This window comes from Toxoplasma gondii, chromosome V (genome assembly GCF_000006565.2).
Source record: "Toxoplasma gondii ME49 chromosome V, whole genome shotgun sequence".
Lineage (NCBI taxonomy): Eukaryota > Apicomplexa > Conoidasida > Eucoccidiorida > Sarcocystidae > Toxoplasma > Toxoplasma gondii.
The window spans coordinates 1102280-1121469 of NC_031472.1; the positions used below are offsets into that span (position 1 = coordinate 1102280).

At 49.2% G+C, this 19190-nt stretch overlaps 2 protein-coding genes and 2 non-coding genes across 4 annotated transcripts; 3 read left to right on the top strand and 1 right to left on the bottom strand.

The window, feature by feature from the left end:
• Positions 1-1652: 1652 nt before the first annotated feature.
• Positions 1653-6195, top strand: TGME49_213490 (hypothetical protein). Its single transcript, XM_002371047.2, has 4 exons — positions 1653-2675; positions 3367-3528; positions 4087-4143; positions 4715-6195. The coding sequence occupies exons 1-4, from the start codon at positions 2088-2090 to the stop codon at positions 4865-4867; spliced, it is 960 nt and encodes a 319-aa protein (XP_002371088.1). The 5' UTR covers positions 1653-2087; the 3' UTR covers positions 4868-6195.
• Positions 6196-6748: 553 nt separating this feature from the next.
• TGME49_213500 lies at positions 6749-6822 on the top strand. The gene has a single exon. It is a non-coding gene; the product is annotated as a tRNA-Ile (tRNA).
• Positions 6823-7505: 683 nt separating this feature from the next.
• Positions 7506-7590, top strand: TGME49_213510. The gene has a single exon. It is a non-coding gene; the product is annotated as a tRNA-Tyr (tRNA).
• Positions 7591-9354: 1764 nt separating this feature from the next.
• Positions 9355-17459, bottom strand: TGME49_213520 (peptidase M20D, amidohydrolase). The gene is made up of 9 exons (XM_002371048.2): positions 16284-17459; positions 15315-15494; positions 14645-14764; positions 13652-13836; positions 12846-13014; positions 11925-12058; positions 11523-11604; positions 10915-11033; positions 9355-10627 (listed from the first exon to the last, which is right to left on the bottom strand). Exons 1-9 carry the CDS (start codon positions 16641-16643, stop codon positions 10432-10434), a joined length of 1545 nt encoding a protein of 514 aa, XP_002371089.1. The 5' UTR covers positions 16644-17459; the 3' UTR covers positions 9355-10431.
• Positions 17460-19190: the final 1731 nt, after the last annotated feature.

Here is a 19190-nt window from a genome sequence, read left to right on the forward strand (position 1 = left end):
GCTTCTCGTGGAGACTGAAAGAGGTGTGCATACCCGTTCGCGTTCCGCTAAAATAAGGAAGTTGATAACCAACTGCCCTGGCCATCGTGCACTGCTGACGTTTTTGTTTCAAGTAGCTGGTAAGTGCTGCAACTGGCCTCCATTGTGGCGTCACAGTTCCGGACCCGCCGCGAGCATCGCTTAGACAGCGAGGTCCACCGCCAGCACATTATTTGACGTTGACTTAATGTAGTCAAGATTCACTTGATTTCTCGATAATGTCAAGAACCAGGTCTCAGTGTGTTATCACCGTCGAACTGGCACTACATCAAAGGTTTAGGACGGTCCCGCCGCCCTGCGTTTTACTAGCGGAATGGACATGCCATGTCTAGGGGAGGTTTACGGTACTAAAGTGAATCGGTAACAAAGCAATTAGGGAGTTAGTGGCGAATGTCCCCCACACTACAACGTACTCAACCTTGATCAGTCCTAGCTCGGGGCAATCGTGAAGCAAAAATCGACGACTTCTGTTCTGCCGTTTACCACTGACAAATTTGGAGTGCGGATGCGCTCTAATTTTTCCGAACGAATGCCACAAAACAATGACTTGTTTCGACTTACAGAGGTACCGTGACTTTCGCTCCGCGTTACAGAGAACGGATATCACCTCGACTCTTCCTCGGTTCGCCTTAACGTGCTAGAGTCACATTCCTACAGGAAAACGTTTTTGCACTGTCTCTCAAGGTTGACTGAAAGCTTTCGGTTAAAGAAGTGTGTAATGTCTGAACAAAACGGTGTTTTTTCTGTGTCCGCGAGATTCGGCGAAGCGACCGGCACGAAGTGGAAAGGTTCCTAGCATGTTCTCTAAACAGGATTAAAATGCGACATTCATGGTGCCAGTACCACGAACAGAGCCGGGAAACTAGGTTGCTCAGCAGTAATCGGTTATCTCAAATGTGCATCTGTCGCTGCATGGCGTATGCGTTTGGAGGAAACACCGGGGACATCGACCCTAGATAATAGAGCTGCATGAATTCTAACTGGTGCGTGATAGTGGAGCTACATTGTGTCTTGCCATACCTGTGGCGGGAATGAACACTCAGATTCATCGGATACCAGGGCACATCGAGAGGTGTTTGGAGCTGCGCCAGTAACGTGGAAGAGCGGGTGAAGGCGGCATCTCCACTGAGCCGTTGGTACATCCACGCAATCCTTCAGGTCGCAGCACCATCTTCGACGCTGTGCATGACTGGGGCTCTTGTTTAACCTACTTTTGTGTTTGATCTATCCACGTTATATTTTATGTCTCATGAAGGGTAATGTGGGTCCCTTTTCCGCACCGCATTGAATCTCAGACTGCGCTTCAAGCTGTGTTGTGTCCTCGCATGTGAATGGCGCATGCTGGGATTAAGGTTCTAAAGCACGCGCGCGCCAGAAAACTCTCCCTCCGGATAGAGCTCGAAGTAAATCTACTTTTCAATGTCCACAAAACAGGAACACGTGTTGGCATAGTACAATATATCCCGTGTTTTCCAGCTTGGCTGGTCAGCTCCACATCTAATGACATCCCGCCGGAAAGCGTATCTGCATGCATGTGCCCCCTTTGTCTCCGTTTGGCGCGACGCTGTTACCCAGAGACCTGATACATGACAGGACTGTTCACGACCCCTATCCTCACCCAGAGGCTGTACTAGATCGTCTGTTCATCAAGATCAGGGCGGTGTCTTCCAGAATACCACATGTCACGGACGCATTTATCGGCGTTCTGTTTTTACGTCGGAAGGAGCACTCTCTTCGGCAAATGTCGCCCCGGCAACGTATCTCGACGCGCACGCATCTGTATGTTCGTTGCAAGGGTTTTCATCCGCCTAAGGTCTTGCGAATCAATTGTTGTCTCAGAAAGGAAATTTCTGCCCTACGGTTATCCTTCCATCAGGAGTAGAGGGGCCCAAGTCCGCATATCAGCACGTACACAGGCAAAGTGTGGTAGTCTGCAAGCCGTCTGCAGCGGTACCTGCGGACTCCATGTCCAGCCCGTGCATTTCCGCGTGCTTTCATTTTGCAGTTTGACTGGATGCTGAGCGCTGGATGTTCCTCCTCCCTACCTAATGTCGTCATCCGATAGAGTGCCCGATAGGGGACTCGAGCAATCGCTGCAGTCGTCCCAGACTTTTCCTTCTTCCCAGGATTCCTCTGTACAGCATCCCACCGTCGATGGAAGGACCCGGGAAGAGTTTAAAGTGACGGAGGCCGAAGACGCGGGTAAAGGAGAAAATGGCTTTCTCTGTGATGCGCCTCCCTTCCTTCACAGACCCAGATTCCTTAAAGTTCTCTCACGCATTCTGTGCGGGGATGAAAACGTTTGGACCCCCTCGTCTTCACCCCAGCACAGAATCCCACGGCATGTGGATGCAGGTGACTCTCGCAATCTGGGTGTTGTAGATTCCTCTTCTACATCATGTTCCCACTTCTCGCTCCCGCCTACATCGCCGGCTCCTTCTCTGCCGTCTTGTCCTCCTGTAGCTTCTTCCGGGGGGTCTTTCATAATGGCTTTGGCGTTCGGCAGCACGGTGTGGTGGTGTTGGCGGTCACTTCGTACAGTAGAAAAAGAACTCAGCAGACGTTATGCAGATACAGCATATCAAATTCGACGACCTGACGCTCTGAGTAATCGCATCGTCGCTTTCAAATACCTCGTAAGGAAGAGTGTTTCTCTCCCCGCCGGGCTTCAATGCGCGTTCCATAACGTCGACTCTTGATAAACGGAGGAGGCGGTACATTCTCGGGAAAGATTGGGATACTTGGATTTAGTCTGAATCTCCTCTGCTGCATGCTCTTCATAGGGTTTCCGAAGAGCGTCTCTTGCTCATAAAAATATTTTCGTTCCTGTAGAGTCGGTGAAAGATCGGTTTGAGGAGGGAGATAGCCATAATCATGCGCGTATGACGTCGGAGTCTTGCATGGGCCGTTGCCTCTACAGGAGGCTCTCCCTCGTGATTTTCCATCAGTCTGTCGCCGGAACGGCGCGGCACTTCTCCTGTTGGGATGGGTAGCAGGCGCCGGTGGCAAACCCTTAGGTGCTGTCTGATTCGGGAAAGCTCCCGTGTGTTGTTTACTTTCGAAAGCAACGGACAATGCATCTTCTCACCATGAGCTACTAAGCACTGTTCGTAACTAACTTCGTGCCTTTGAAGCTTTTGGGCTGGCCTCTGTTTTTGAGACAATCCCTGTTTATTGCTCGATGACCCCACTGCCCCTCAATCATTTGTGCGAATGCTTGACGACAGGCGTGTTCTTTGTAATGATAGCATACTTCTCTACTCTCTGTTTCGTTAATCGAGACATTTTGAATAGCACCTGCCTTGGCTTTCCCTTGTATGGCTGCAGGTGGGAGGAGGGCTGGCGATTCCTCTTCTTGCTTTGGGAGCATGTGCTGTGACTTCCTTCCGAAGGAAAACGCCTCGCGCCTCTGAGGCAATCGAGAAGATGTGCGTGAGCTCGCGGAATGTAGACGCACAGCAGAGAGAATCCGAGAACAGCGCGACAGCGGTGAGTAATCTATCTCGCTACGGCGATGCGATGCGGCGGTGTGGTCATTGCGTCGGGCCTAGGTAAAACGATCCTTGTTGCTGACATGTCTTGCAGGTGTGATCTGGTGTTAGGTCACACGAGTGTCAGTAGTTCTATCAAATCACAAAGGACTAACAATGTGTCGACACCGTTCGGATGTCGTCCCTGGTGTCGGCCGGTGACCACTTCTCCAGGAAGCCGTCAACTCCCTGTCGTGTCGAGGTACCTTTGCACCCGCTTACTTCTGATGAGAACATCCCGGGGATAGCCGGGTTCTCGTTGCAAGAGGCAAACTGGTTTCTGGAATGTACAAGAATTTGGTGTGATCTTGTATCTTGATTCTCTTCACCAAAATCTATCCGCTATTTTTCCCTGTACGACTATTTTCCCGTTAAAGACACGAGGTCCGTTACGGGCATTCATCACAGTACGAGGAGAGTCGTCTTATACAGAGGGGACACGAGGATGTCAGCAAAGGAGGCGCCCAGTGCCGTTAACCTGGTCGTCTTGATGCGGTGGTACGAGTGTTTTGTGCAGAGCGTTCCTGCGATCAAGAAACTGCCAAATAGCTGGGAACTTGCTTTGCGTGAACGCGTAAGTGTACATATCCACATTGTGGTTTTCCTTGAAATCTATTTGGAAGAAGAGGCTTGATAGTACTACCCTAAGTAGATAATATATACAGTCCCAGCAGTAGCGGTTAAACTATAGAAGAGTCGAGTATTATCCATACATACCAGCCGTCAAAAGCGTTCATCGAGTTACTAAACAGGTGCCAGGCCAACAAGAAACGTCCGTGCATTGCCATTTCCATTATGGTTGGAGTTTTTTCGATGCTTCACTCGTATCAGGCGAGACCGTTCGTAGACACTCGACTGCGTGCGTTAGGGACTAGCAACCAGAAAAGCATCCGCCCTATACACATACACGTGTGTGTGTGCATATCCGGTCGTTAAAGCGCCTGTATGAAATATGGGTAGAAGATGTATTCTGCAGTGTGTGAAGAATACAGGCGTGTGATGTCGGGAGGGACGAACCATCCAGCTAGTTCGCCTTTGTTTCCGCCTATTTATGTTGATTGTAGAAATGTGCTGTACACAGGGAGCTAAAACAAAGTTGGATGCGTGACCAGTGTCTCTGGCTTGAACTGTTCTTGTCTACACAGGTTCAACTGTTTTCTAAAGGCTATCGGGAGTTCATTACGGTTGTCATGCCGCAGCAAGAGGCGTGGCGTCAGTGGGCGTCTGCGGCACGGCCAGGACAGTCCACAGGCCCCCTGGCTTTCTCGTACCGCCACCGAGAGAGAAGCGATGGGTAGAGAAGCCTTTCCCACTGCAATGATAGAAGCTGCATTTACAATCAGACAGTCGCTGAAGTATGTGCGGCGGCTCGAGTGAGCATCATCTGATACCAATGAAGCTGAAAGTCTACTCGATGTGCGCCCGAACTTCCGAGGCCTTTTTCACCATGCTTTGGAACTTATCAATGCTTGGGCTGTTGCTTTTACACAGGGAAAAAGCCTTTCCAGTTAAAAAAAGATCATGTCGTATCCTCTTTTATGGTGTCTGTTTCATTTTTGGAGGCTGCGCTCTTGGAAATGCTCACGAAGGTGGGGCCTTCGATCAGTGCTTTGACCAAGTGTCAGTGTACAAAACCCAGCGGATGGTGCCGGTTCAAATGGAGGTACTAGAAAACTTCTGACCGCTAATCGTCTGGAGTTTCCGCTAGAATCCAATGCCACGCAGAGTACAGTATTCCTGCCGTGCTGAGAAATCTCAGCATTAGATGCAAACTGGGTATGTATGAATTCTGTCTTCTCGACAGGATATATACTGTCAACACCGATGTGTGGCACGAGGAGACAACACTCACTGCTGGTCACGTGTGTGGTAGTCAGTTAAGCGTAGCGAGGATCCCACGAAAACAGATGACAGCTGTTATTTAATCCATCAGCGATGTGAGCTCTCCCAAAATCCATCTTGCTTCGTTATTGGGGACGCATCTTCTGCAGACTACCACTGGCAGGTCAATACACTCTGCTGTTAGAGTGTCGTTCTGGAAATTGTCTCCATCTATACTTGACGCATTCGGCGGTCTCGGCGGCAGTGCGATGAAGCATCACGTTCAAGTCTCATACGTCACACCCGAACAAGGGGCCCCTGCAAGGGTCCGTCCAGTTCATGTGTAAGCATCTGTCGCCGTATGCTCCGACGGTCGGGTAGTTCTAGCGAAAAGATAAGAAGCAAGGCGGACATATACAGACCAGCCATAGGGTGCCGTCCCTGTCACCTGGTTTAGACAGTTCTGTATCGATCGGCTTGCCATGATTTTCTCTCCAAGTTATGGCATTTCTCATGTAGATCGTTTCAAGACACGACAAGTGAGTACTGAAGTGTAACCGGGATACGCAGCCGTTCAACACCATGTTGAAGGGGGAGAGAGTCTTGTCCCTTCAGGGTGACAACGTTGTGCAGATCCGTACATGCTATCAGCCTTGTTTGGTCGGTGAGTGTAAGATTTTTTGTACGTCATTGCGTCTATCGTCCCGCGTCGGCGTTGCTGTCTGCAGCGCATCGTGGCCTGGCGCCGACTTCACTAAGCCCAGGAGTGTTCCGCCGAGTCATAAATTACCTCTTCACATAACAGGCACGTGTACCCGACAGCGGTGTACAACAAAACATGCGCCTTTGTGCTTCGGCATACTTCCTGGAAGGAGAGAGCGTCGGCAGTTCCACAGTAATACAACGTGCTTGTCGACGCTGGAGAGTTGCAAAAGAAATTTGTGGAAGCTGCGCGGATGTATTCCACTTAAAGTGCAACTCTTCCCTTTGTTTAATTTTTTTGTGAAGGATGGGAAGGACTGTCGTTTCAAAATAATGTTCATGTCTGTCTTTTGTTCAAAATTTGTTGATTGCACTGATTCACGAATCATCGCCTCGTCCGATGCCTCTTGTGACTAGGTCACCGGTGTCCGTATACTGTTCCAACCGAGCAACGAGCCACATTGGGCTCAGCTCGATGCTGAGTCATCGTATGAGTCCACCAATAGGCGCCCACGATTTCAGCGGCTCTTTACTCAGATTCCTGCCTCGTTAAAGACGTACTGGTGCCCAGGAATAATAGTTGTGAATTTGGTACTTCTCATGAGAACCGCATTGCCTGATTACGAACCCCAGGCTGAAGATATTACTGTAGAACAGCCCCCGTAGCTCAGTTGGTTAGAGCGTCGGTCTTATGAGCCGAAAGTCGTGGGTTCGATCCCCACCGGGAGCATAGATAATAAAAGATAACGTGAATACAGTAAAGTGTGCAGTTATAGGAGAGTTTTTCTGAAAGCTAAACTAGTTTTAGTTTTGTTTAAACTCCCAAGAGTCTGTATAAACTCCTTCGACTCTTAAAAGTAGGCGCGAATCAAGCGGTGACTGGCGGCCAAGCAGAGAGGGCAGCAGCAGCCACCCCGTAACTATTGGTTCGGAAACTGCACCTGAACGTTCGTTTCCTTGAGTATTTTTCGCTGCAGCTAGCCTCTCATTAATTTCAGATAATCAGTTTTATTATCTTGCTGATGTCCTGTGTCCTGCGTCTCACTGGCGTGAGACGGCATCGATTTCACTTGGCTGTCATCCCATAGTGCAGCGGAAGAGATGTTGACTCAGGGTCGCACATTCCACACGGGACTTGGAGCTACTACGACGTGTTTTGGAATTGTTTCCACGGTCAAATGAGCAGTTTGGATTGATCGACCATCTCTTTCAGCGGTATTTTGGAGAGACGGGAACTCATCCACAGCGGGAGGGATTGTCTTGTTCGCATTTGCCATCACATGGTCTCTTCGACGTCCACCTTAGTGAAGAAGCATTGCAGTTCTTGTATTGTCCATTCCGTCGTTTTCATCCAGCGGCGGTTCCTAGATAAAAGGCGAAGACATAATTAGAACTCTGTTGGAGTCGCTTGTACCGGCGATAGCTCAGTTGGTAGAGCGGCAGACTGTAGATGATTGCAGAAATCTGTTGGTCCCTGGTTCGATTCCGGGTCGCCGGAGCGTTTTTGCTTTCGCCATGCGGGGTTTGTGTTTTCTCCTTGGAAAAAACTGGATGTTCTAAGACAAGACGTGATCGAGTCTGTTAGTTGTTACTTCCTGGGGTGACAAAGTCCAGGGTGGCAGTTGTCATCGAGGTGCTTTTCCTTTGCACGATTTTCCTGGTCTCGTTTATCTGGGCAAAGATACGATAGTCTTCATCGTTGTCACTGAATGTCTGTCAACCTCGAAAGGATTAAAGCATTCGAGATGGGAGGACACACAAAAACGCGGAACGGGTTAGATCGAGCAAGTGGCGATTCCAGCTCTGCAGATTTCTGTTAACGTACGCAGCAGAGCCATTTTAGGTGTATCCGGGCACGTGAAATCAGTTGAAACAAAACTGGTTATATCGTACGGTCAGTTCTTATCTTCCACATCGTCACAAGGTGTACGAAACCACTGTCTTGTTAAAAGAGCAGGATTTCCGCGTTCGTGTAATGATTCCGGTTATCTATCACAGGAAACAAGCTGAAAACGAAATGTCGCATGCACTGTGACCCTGATCGCTTCCTCGCTGCAGACTACGTGACTAACATAGTTATAAGTAAATAGATTCAAGTACACATATTCGCGTAGACACCCTCATCTACCTATAAAAATATGACATGTACATTTGCTGCCTCTCTGAATCGACACTTACACACACATGAACGGTTCGGCGGATACGTCCGGCTTCCCATGATATCTATTTTTTTCCACTGGCGCGAAAGCAGAAAGTGTGCTCATATTGTATTACGAGGCCGCTTAAATTAAAAACAAGCAGCTATACATACCTGCGTGTACTACAGCGTGTAGGCATCTCTTAGACAAAGACCTGTATTTCGAAATATCTTATATTTCGTGTGGCCTTATTTCTGCGGGTGGCAAGTTGTTCTCCAAAGATAACAAGTGACAGTGCCGACAGGTTTGTCTGTCTCACGGTCATATCCATTGAAACTGCAATAAAAAGAAGAAACGTTGTCAAAGCTGCTGCTAGAATTGCAGCGGAGTCGTACTCGCTGTAAAACACCGTATGCTAGTTGTCCACGCACTCCGCAGCCGTGACGAGCGTGCGTGTCAGATGTGCTGTCATTTTTCTAATCCAGACAAAAAAAGGAGAACACATGTGCTTCTTCAATTTGTCGAAGTATGAGCACTGACGGATATGCCGTGTCATTTACCACCTTGTAAAAATAACATTTACGGTTCCGGTAGACTTCCATGCTTCACTCAAGAGGAAAAGGAAAGGTCGCGTACCAGACTGCGAAGCAATATTAGAATCCGTACTAACAAAGGAAAAACCCCGTGTCTGTCTTGTGGAAAAGATGAAAGTGGTGTTCTACGACAAGGCGTCACAGTAATGAAACCTACGAACTAATGTAACAACAGCGGCCAGAGAAGAACGCCGTAATTCCCGGAGAAATGCTGCACACTAGATCACATGCATAACAACCTTGTCTGTGTCTGTCAAGCGGGACATTTCCTTCATCGCACGCTAAGGGGTCCGTGGAGTGGAATCAAAACTGCTTCTCATAGTCTGCGAAAAACGACACGCTGTCGGACTGTGAAGGCAACATCCTAAGCGCCGACTATGCACAAGTAAAGTGGATCTTGTCCCGCAGTCTATCGCGGGTTCAAAAGTATTCCCAGGGCTAAGCGAAGCCCCGATGGTTGTGCTGTCATCATGTTTCGTATTTGGCGTTCCTCGTGCATCTCCGAAGACGCTGACTATGTCGTATGACGTTGGCATCTGGCACAAATTCATTCGAGCTGTTTCCCTTGCTGATCGCAGTTGAAACGATGCCCCATCCACACCATCTACATGTGAACTTGAAGAGGCTTCCCCACCGCATGATGCCGGAGACCGACAGATTTCATCTTTTCAACTGGCACAATGCAGTGTCCAATGCTGGCGAGCACTGAAATTCTGGTACCGCGAATATCACCGGAAATGAATCTTCGAAGTCGGAATCGTCACTTCGCAAGTACTTCGGGGCATTCAGTTAATCCATGAGCTTGCAAAGCTCTCCAGAATAGACGATAAAAAAGTGGATTAGTCGACGAGACGAATTTTATATTGAATACATGATTCTCACTTCACGCACTTGACCCATGCAATTCCCAGAGCTCGATAGTGTTCAGCTCACGTAGATCAAGAAGTTAGTAGAAATAGCACACCGTTTTGTGCAGTCGGAGTTTTATGAGCAACTCTCTTGTTCTCACATTGACGCACGTGTATAAGATCACACCAAAGTAAACCAGAAACTGCTGGAAAAATCCGTTAGTCCCATATTTGACACGTTTATGACACGTGTGTATGGCCATTCCGGTGTAAAAGAACCGGTAGGAGTCCGCTTGTCAAAAGACTCGCAGACGGGCAATTCATGGAAAGACTGAAATCGTGGAAAGCGGAGCGATCGGGGCAACAGAAACTAACCTCGGGAAGAAACTGAATGCTACAATTTACATCGGTTGTCTCTCCGCGCAAATGTGGACAAGCTATAAACATTTATCTACACCATGGTCTGGGAATGCTCTTTTTGGAAATGCCAAGGTTATCCTCCACCAGCCCTTCGCTGCTCCCGTAGAGACTGTACACACTACCTACGCCTGAGCAATGACTGAGAAAAAACGACCGCGGCAGCAGCATAAACGCTGGGAGGACAAGCCGTATTCGATCTGCGGTAGGAGCCTGAATATGTCTTCTTTTTCCGTTCGTTTCTCGTCGAGAGAGGGCACTCCTCGAACCCGTCCTTTCACTTCACCGGTTCCCGCATTCACGTTCAACTGGTGTCGTCCGAGGGCAGCAGCCCCGATATCCGCTAGGCTTCACAGGTCGTACGTGTTTCCGCGGCCCCAGCATTACGTTTCTTGCTAGCCAAGAACGAAAAGGCCCTCAGTGCAGTGAACGCGTGCACAGCAGCTCCGCGGTTCAACACTCGTTCATCGACAGCGAAGTTGGGGTTGTGGAGGGGAATGTTTGTAGGGACATGGCCTAGCTGGTGTTCAGCTCCACTGCTGGAATACGAGAGCGCAGGGCAGTAGCCAGGACCCATTCAAGTCACAACATGAACCTATGAAGCGCGATCCTGCATCTCATTCAAGCAGAGTTGCTGCCCGGGAAACGTCGTTCACGGCTTTCCTTTGTCCACAGGAACATCCATAGAACTACAGTATTCACAGTCAGGATGCAGCGTCCAAGACTGCCTACCTCTTCACAGCGATTGTCTCAAAGCTTGCACGTGCAGTCCGCATCAGCATCTCATGTATATACACATGCGTCATTCTTTACTTTTCCGTCTTACCCGATGCCAATCACTGCAAATGTACCGGGAACGTCTTCGAGGAAAAATGCGAAATCTTCTCCTCCCAGCGTCGGGTCCGCTATCCCCACCCTTCCGCTCCGCGACGCCGGTGCCGCGGTCTGTCCAACAAACGCATACATGCACATATAAGCTGAGCGACGGAATATCGAGAACGCCTGGGGATGCCAATAACCCTGCGCACTCGCGTACACGTACACATGTGTCCGTGATGCTGTGGTAACGACTGTCGTTTTCTGGTATGCAGCACAACGCATTGTATTATCCAGTTTGTCGGCGGTTGCTGTTTCTCATACGGCTGCCTGCCTTCACTTCGATGAATACACCTCTTTACATGTATACGTGTGCAACCACGGCGGAAGCAGCGCGGGGGATTCAGATGAGGCCACGACAGCTGAAAGCGGAAATTCTGAATTTTCTGTGTTTTAGTGATATGCAGTTGTATGCGAACAGGATTTCTGTGTCAAGCCCGGTGTCTCCTCCAACAGTCCCAACGCATCCACACTCATGCAAATAGGCAACTTCCGCCTAAATACTTGCGAAAGGATGTAGAAGGTAGCATGACCTTCGTGCATCCTCATACGGATTACCTGGATGAAGAACTCTGTCGCGTCTGGGTCATTGACAAGAGGTACGTAGCTGACGGACCCATATTTGACGTCAGCTTGACATCTGTAAGCAGCATAAATACGACGGCACTATGTGGACGTCGAATGTCTTAGACCGACAAAGGCGATCTTCTCTGCTTCCTGTCGTGCTCATCTCCTCGTTGCACACAATCTTCCCTACTCTTCCCTGCCCTGCCGCTGTCTCCTGTTTTCCGCATCTTTACAAAAACGAGACTGTCCCGCAGGCTGCACCTCTCTAGCGGACAGACGCGTTTGAATAAAATACAGGTGACGAATGCAGCCACAGCCTTAACTGACTACATGGACCGGAGTAGAAGTTATCTAGTGCTATGACAGTCGCCCGGAAAAGGCGGCGCAACTCACCTGAACGCCTGGGCCAAATTCTCCACGAGTTCTACAACTCTAGCCTGTAGGTTCCGCATCATCGCCATGTCCAAGGCCCGGATCGTTCCTCCAATGAAGTATTCAGATGGTATCACGTTGAATGCTGTTCCTCCCTGAAGCAAGAATGAGGCGAGAACGAGTGAAGGACCAAGTCACGCTTGTCGTTTTTAGCAGCGACAGTACGCGGACACTGACTGTCTGTCCCTTGTTTTCTGGAGGATGTTCCACATTAGCATAAGCATTGTTCACCAATGCAAACGAGCGCATGCAACTACTTAGTGAACACCGAAGCATACGAAAACATTTTTTCCATTACTTGGAAGGGTGCCGGAGGTAGTAACTAGGAAACACAGGTGAGCAGCGTCGGACGTAGAAAACAGAAGGGAGAGGAATTGGACACCACTCACTGCCGCTGGCCAAACAAGTAACAAAAAAGCAACGTTTTAGCAGACGGACATGTGCTTGAAGGCACTCGTTGGGTCAGAGAGAACGAATCATCAAGAAACTGCAAAGCTGGCTGAAACCTTGAAGCACATAGCCCCCGCACACTAAATTGATGACGCAAGTCCGGATGTGACGGAAATAAAACAGGATAAGCGTAGATTCTGGCAACTATGAACCCCGTGGGGACAACTAAAGAAAATGACAGTAAAAGTCTGAACTCCTACACCCCCGCATCCGGTACTCCCCCAGCTACAGCATAAGGCAGCAGCATTCGACACTAGGTAAATCATCGTTTCGCATACGTCGTACGATCTCAGCAGGGCCTGTTTTTGGTGGCATGTCTGTCTCCTCTGAAACGCGTTTCTCTTTCAAGAAACGATGACCAGAACGAAACTAAACACTACGGAAACCGGACATAGGCATATACACCTGTCCAATTTTCATGCGAAAATCTACCTGGATCCGGGTGACAGAGATAAGACCGGTAGTGTTTTCCGTGAACGACGTTTCCCGCGCCACGATTGCGTATAATCCCTGAACGATCGCTGCTACGCCTGGACTCGGGTCGATGGTTTCATGCGGCACGGCGCCATGGCCACCTCGTCCCTTCACATTGATTGAGAATCTGCAGAGACACCATCACATGCTCATCGTCCTCAATCGACCAGCCGCATGCACCTAAACTGTCGACAACAACCACGAGAAATGTCGTTTTTTGGGTGAATACCCAACACGAAGAACGTTACCCAGCTACTGTTGCAGCTATATAGTGTTTCCATCTCTGTTCTAACCCTGTTTCTAAGCTGCAGAGAATGCGCAAGCGAAAACGCACATAGTGGCAGACATTTAGAGAAGCGACGACGTACGATAATATATTTACACACATATATGGAAGTAGAAAGATACGGAGTCAGTAAGCATGCATGGCCAGATACTCATACAGACACAAACACGGGCAAATGGTGACAGCGAGATGCAGTTGTAACTGAGGAACCCCCGCAACGGCATGTTACTGATAACAGTCCCATGATGTAGTACACACATCTACGTACAAGCATGAATATATAAAAGCGACAGACACGCGTATATCAGATGGAGGTGTGCATACACAACTATCTACATACGTATATATATATATATATATACATATATATGTATATTTTATTTTACGGGGAATAACCGAGCCTCCAAGAAAGACGCGGGGCCGTGCGTCAGCGAAGCGACGCTTTCCAGAATAGTGAGAAGACACATGAGTTCCGTACTGTGTTGCGGCGGCCATCATGGCACCTTTTCTTGTCGCCAATTCCCCTGTGGGTAATGCCGGGGCGACATGCATCCCGAAAATGAATTCTACGGGTGGTGCCATAGTCAGAACACCCTCTTCTCTCATCATGAGCGCCCCGCCTCCGCCTTCCTCGGCAGGTTGGAAGATAAGTCGAATCGTTCCCTGCGATTCCCAAGAGATACAAAGGAAACACAGATGACATGGCAAGAGACGACCCACTGTGAAAGGCACTCATGACAGCCCAAGTCACAGCGATAGCGAACACGCGACCACACGCGACGAAAACCTATAAAAACCAACCAGAAAGAGTGCTCTTCCAATACAAAATAATTTGCAGGAGACGAGAAACAGGTTCGCGATATCCAAACCACGCAAATCATAAATTCCGGGTGTCTCTGACTCACGCATCCAGTCTGTCGAATACATGCTCTGCAGGTGCGACAATTACTCAGTGGAAGAATCAGGCAACACTGCGTGGAGGGAAATCCAGCTGCTGGAAAACGAGGTCTTGGCTATGAAAGGTGGTGGACCTAGACCCGAAATTAAATGCAGGAGTATGGGAAAGAAAGGCAAACGGCCGAACCGGTAGGACACAAAATCCGAAGCACAGAATGTGATTTAGTTGGAGTCACCAAAATATATTGTACGCGACAACAGCTATCATATACGAAAGACCTGGGAGCTGCCTATGCGAAGAATCGGGAAAAGCGTTAAAGACCCAACTCCCTGATTAATCGTTATTGAGATGCCCAGCAGAGTACCAGGTCCCCCACTCACAGCCACAATGGGCTCAGCTCGACGTCAGCACTCGTTAGTCGCGAAGGAGGAAGAGTGCAAACAACCTCCGATGACGAAATACGAAGTTTTCTGCGAAAGAGGCCTTTACGAAGCCGGTTGACACCAAATGATACGTTTACAGAGATGTGAAGTTCACTTAAAGCCAATTTTTTCTGAGCGTTTTAGTCCCTACCTCCATGTGGGGCTCCAGCTGCTTAAGCAGCGCCGCTGCTCCCAGAAGCATCGTGGTATGAACGTCGTGGCCACATGCATGCATTTGCCCGTCAACTTTGGACCGGAAAGGAACGTTAGTCTGCGAGACCGAACGGCATGAGGAAACCGTCAGCTTCACTTTCGGATATGCGACAGTGAGATACAGTGACATCTGCGCCTCACCGGAAAAAACATTTTTGCTTCTAAACCAGGAGTACTAAGCAGAAAGTCAGAATTGATGCACACGCAGACGTTGGTTGGGCCTTGTTGTCAAAACCGAACTGCGTAACGTAACAAGCAAAGAACTCTGGAGTTTCTCATGCATTTGAAAGAAGAGCAAAACGCACCGTGATGTGGCTCAGCGGGTATCTCCAACGGAGAAAAAAAGGACTGCCTGCACATACGAGCATTTACTTGAACACATACAGATGAATGCATACACGCATGTTAGCGTACTCGGCAGGTGCCGCTGCATGAACGAAGATGCCTGTATGCATGTGTTCCGATAATTAGCCAGTATACCGCCCAAGGCAAACTATCCAGCTGATGGCAAAACGTCTGCGTCGGCTGTAGGTATTCAGGTTGAGCCCGCAACTATTGAAAACGAGAGTGCAGTCGCTCCATAATCCGTCATCCCGTTCTCATCTCACCCGTTCGAAGATAGGAAGAGCGTCGATATCAGCTCGCAGCGCAACACAAGGTTCCTTCCCTGTTCCGATTTCCGCAACCAGTCCCGTTCCTTCCCGTCGCGCCCGTGCAATTTTCGCTTCTTCTTCGCTCATGCCAATTGTATTCGTGCCCCATCCTGTTGTGACCCGAACGTTCATCGCCTGAGAAAGCATGAAAAGTGAGGGACCGTGACAGAGCATGGGGAGTTCTCCGACACCCTGGAATTGATGTGGTGATTCAAGGATACGGATACAGAGTGCGGATAGAGCTTTGTCCATTTCGCTAAGGTGACGCCTGCGAGTTGTTGGCGACAGCCAAATGACCAAGTCACTCCGAGTTCAGCACTGCTCATTATACCGGAAATCCACTGCTGAGGCGGATGTCTACAAATAGAGTTGTCTCACATGAAGCGCACATCCGACAGATCTGATAAACAAAGTCAGCAGTACGGCTGTTTGAGGCGGATGATACGAGTTGCTGCTCTTCCGACGTGCACCAGCGGGAGAAGGCCATGCACCGGCAGAATGGGATCGACGCAGGAAGGAACGGCACCACATACTCCTATAGAAGAGAAGACTTAAACTAAAATAGCTTTTTGTGTGAAAATCAGTGGTCCACCACGCACTGCGCGCATACACGGCGTAGCCGTAATTTTCTAAATTCATGGCACGAAGCTCTCGGCTCTACAACAACCCTCCTGGTTTAAACAGTGACAGTCCGCCCCAAAAAAGGATTCGATATTAGTCAGCAGGAATAACTCCACCTTAAGTGGCGGCAACGACAGTCCTACGTGTTATCATCTGTAGTTTTTATGTTCTCTTGCGAAGTCAAACACTTCCGCAGATATCGAAATACTGACCGTCAGCCCCCCGTGTGTGGCGCGTCCACCGTAGCGGTGAAGTCCGGGGTCAAGAAAAAGGCGACACGAGCTTAAGGTCCTGCTCACTAACCTTAAGAAGCTTGTGAATCAGTGCAGAGGTCCTGTACTCATTGTACGCTGTTTCTGGCCACTGGTGAAGAGCTCGACGGACAGCCACGATCCATGCATTGAAAGAAGTTTCACTGGCTGCTTCAAAGAGCGTGGAGAAGTCGACAAGAGATCCAGAGTTCGACAGAGAGCTCAGATTCGTTGGCACCGCAAGGAGGTTCTGGAGCTCGCCGTCCGGGATGATATATTTGTCGTCACTTGCAGGTGAACTAGCGGCTGCCGCCAGCAGAGGAAGGAAAAAGAAAGAATATGAACGTAAAAAGATGATTCCTCGATTCCAAAAGGTTTTCGAAGCCATTTTCTTGTGGCCGCCGCGGGGCATGGGTTTCCCTCCACTGGTACAGGGCTCACTGGCGCGCTGACTTCAAGTGGACACGAAGAGAAAGGAGGAAAACAAAAGCGAGCAGCAATATCACTCAGAAGTTACTGAAAAAATGACGCATTCAAAACACGATGCTTTGTTTCTGTAACTGAAGCTCAAGATCCAGTGCACTATATTTCTTTCGCGAGACACAATCAATCCCGCATGCGCTATGACATGGCTACCCGCCTGCAATCTGGTAGCACACCAATCCACCTAACCGGAGGTCGAAATAAGGCTATGATGCCGAATGCGTTACCTCCCACTGTATCGGTCCACCACAGATGCATCCTAGTAAGTTGTTAACATAGACACACACTCAACAGCAAAATTGAAAGGCTGGTAGGTAAAGTGTTAGCGCCAGCGTATCGATCGTAGTTGCCCGTCATGGAAATGATGCGGCTAGAACGTCGAAAGTTGCAGGTGCTGCAGGCAGGATCTCACACCACTATGGCGTGGTGTTAACGAAGAATTTTCGCGTAAATGTCTAAAACATACCCATGGCAGGCGTATTTTTCGCCTGCATGCTGAGTTTTAGGACAGATACTTCTAAAAGTGATGTTTCATCGCGGCGGTCTACAGACAGTCGCTGGGTGAACCAGAGCAGCACTGTGGAGGCAAAGAAAGTCCTTTACATCCCAGTGTTTTGGCACACAACCTATGCGTGATGAGCTTCTGTCAGTGGCAAACAAGAGCGTTCCAGTGATACATGATACTCTTGATAGAACATTTCGAGCTCCACGGTAACATAGCCTTCGGTGCGGGTCTGCCGAAGCCACCACAGCCGTTATTAGATGAAACTTCTGCCGGCGGCACCTTGGTCTTTGATAGCGGCAGCTAGTCCCGCCGTCCTAGGATAGCATCGTGACCCAACACTTGGTGGACACTACTGCGCAACAGCGCTTCCTCCCTGGGGTCGTGCTCAGAGTGTCGTCTAGTGTTCTTGCGTACGGTGCAAAAACATGTTGTTTTACCTCATCATTGGAAAGTGGTTGCCCTAAGACTCCTCCAAACACCACGCTCAAAATAGAAATGAATTCCTTCTATTAGTAAATGCACCTTGACCTGATCACGACATCGTCTTCCGCACGGCGCCATGATTTCCTCTCTTCGAACGATCCTCGTGTTACCAAAATGAGATACGCCAACATCTGAGCTCTGGCTAGCGTAAAAGGAGATGAATTTCCCATCAACAGCTCAACCATCTCGAGCTTTTTCGTCTGTTGAGCCGAGACTGGGAACGGCTGGTTACAAGGAACAGTCTTGCTGTGAAGAGAGGAGCCAGCGTGCAGCAATCCCACGGCTGCACCAGGGTGCTTCTGCTAGGTCTTCTAAGACTATTGCATCTGGCTCTACACGAGGCTCACCCGCGGTGGGTTTGAAAGTCTACTTATTTGATAAAATCCACAATTGCTTTATGATTCTGTATTTCCATTCGTGCAATTACGATATCTACAGACAGTGTGTTGCATTGTGGAAGTGGGTACAGCCGTGAGCAGGCGATCTGCTTCGGTCCGACACTGGAGAGGCAAGAATCTTTTGAAGTTAACGCTGTATTCCTTTTGGATTTTGCTCACTCTGGACTTTGCGGTACGTGGCAGGCTGCTGTAGCTTTTGTCTCTGACCTGGCAGTAAGCTTTCGTCCTAAATTTTCAGCACGCGTGTGGTCTGCGAGCGGCCCGCTGCCTGCACCAGCGTCAACCTTGCGACCTCGTATTTGACGGGAGATACGGGCACGTAGATGCTCCTGAAACCTAGTGCGTTCAGGTGTGTATGTCACTGTTGCTGCCCATCATTGTGCGTTTGGAGGGAACATGGTTTCCTTCGTGTGGATGCAGAGCGCCATAGCAACAGCGCCCCTACTTGAAGCCCCCCATGTTAAATTTCGAGTTTTCCTCTCCAGCGCATTCACAGTGTATCAATAGAATTCCCAGGTTCTATGTGATGTTGGCCGCGCTTAGCATGGTTGTCTGCCTAGGCAGTACTTTGCAGCGGTCTCTTGGAAAACTAATTTCTGCTACGCTTGATCCCAGCATGATGCGTGTGCTCATTTACTGCATAATATGTAACCCAGCAGTACCACATCCAAGAGACGATGACATCCGTTTTCTCGAGAACAAGGGAGTTGCTACCACAAAGTGTATACGCGTAGACTGCCACGCCCCTCATTCATGGGGCTGCGGCCTGCCCCACAAAGGCAGGCTTGTTACCAAGCCATATGACTGCAACATCGGTTTTCACTTTTTGTGTGCTAGGGAGGGTTGGCGTGCCCCAAGGTTCTGCTATAGTTGAAGGCCGATACGGTTTCACGCTTCGTGTGTCAGTGGACCCAAAAAATGCATGGCGTTCATTGGCTTATGTGCCACCAGTGATTAGGCACAAAAGGAACCCGGGCCGGTCCATTCATTCCGTTTTCTGCGGTCCTTCACTTGGCTCTTTTTGGAATTGAAATATTCATAGGCATCCACTATTTCTCTGATGAATTCCATGTTGTCTCCACCGACTAGA

What these genes read in the sequence shown, in the direction of transcription:
- TGME49_213490 (XM_002371047.2), top strand. Translation starts at nt 2,088, where the DNA reads ATGTCGTCATCCGATAGAGTGCCCGATAGGGGACTCGAGCAATCGCTG. An exon ending in TCGTCGCTTTCAAATACCTC is followed by an intron (nt 2,676 to 3,366) that starts GTAAGGAAGAGT and finishes GTATGGCTGCAG; the next exon opens with GTGGGAGGAGGGCTGGCGAT. An exon ending in CCGAGAACAGCGCGACAGCG is followed by an intron (nt 3,529 to 4,086) that starts GTGAGTAATCTA and finishes TGTTTTGTGCAG; the next exon opens with AGCGTTCCTGCGATCAAGAA.
- TGME49_213520 (XM_002371048.2), bottom strand. Translation starts at nt 16,643, where the DNA reads ATGCCCCGCGGCGGCCACAAGAAAATGGCTTCGAAAACCTTTTGGAAT. An exon ending in TGATTCACAAGCTTCTTAAG is followed by an intron (nt 15,495 to 16,283) that starts GTTAGTGAGCAG and finishes ATGCTTTCTCAG; the next exon opens with GCGATGAACGTTCGGGTCAC. An exon ending in AGCTGGAGCCCCACATGGAG is followed by an intron (nt 13,837 to 14,644) that starts GTAGGGACTAAA and finishes TGGGAATCGCAG; the next exon opens with GGAACGATTCGACTTATCTT.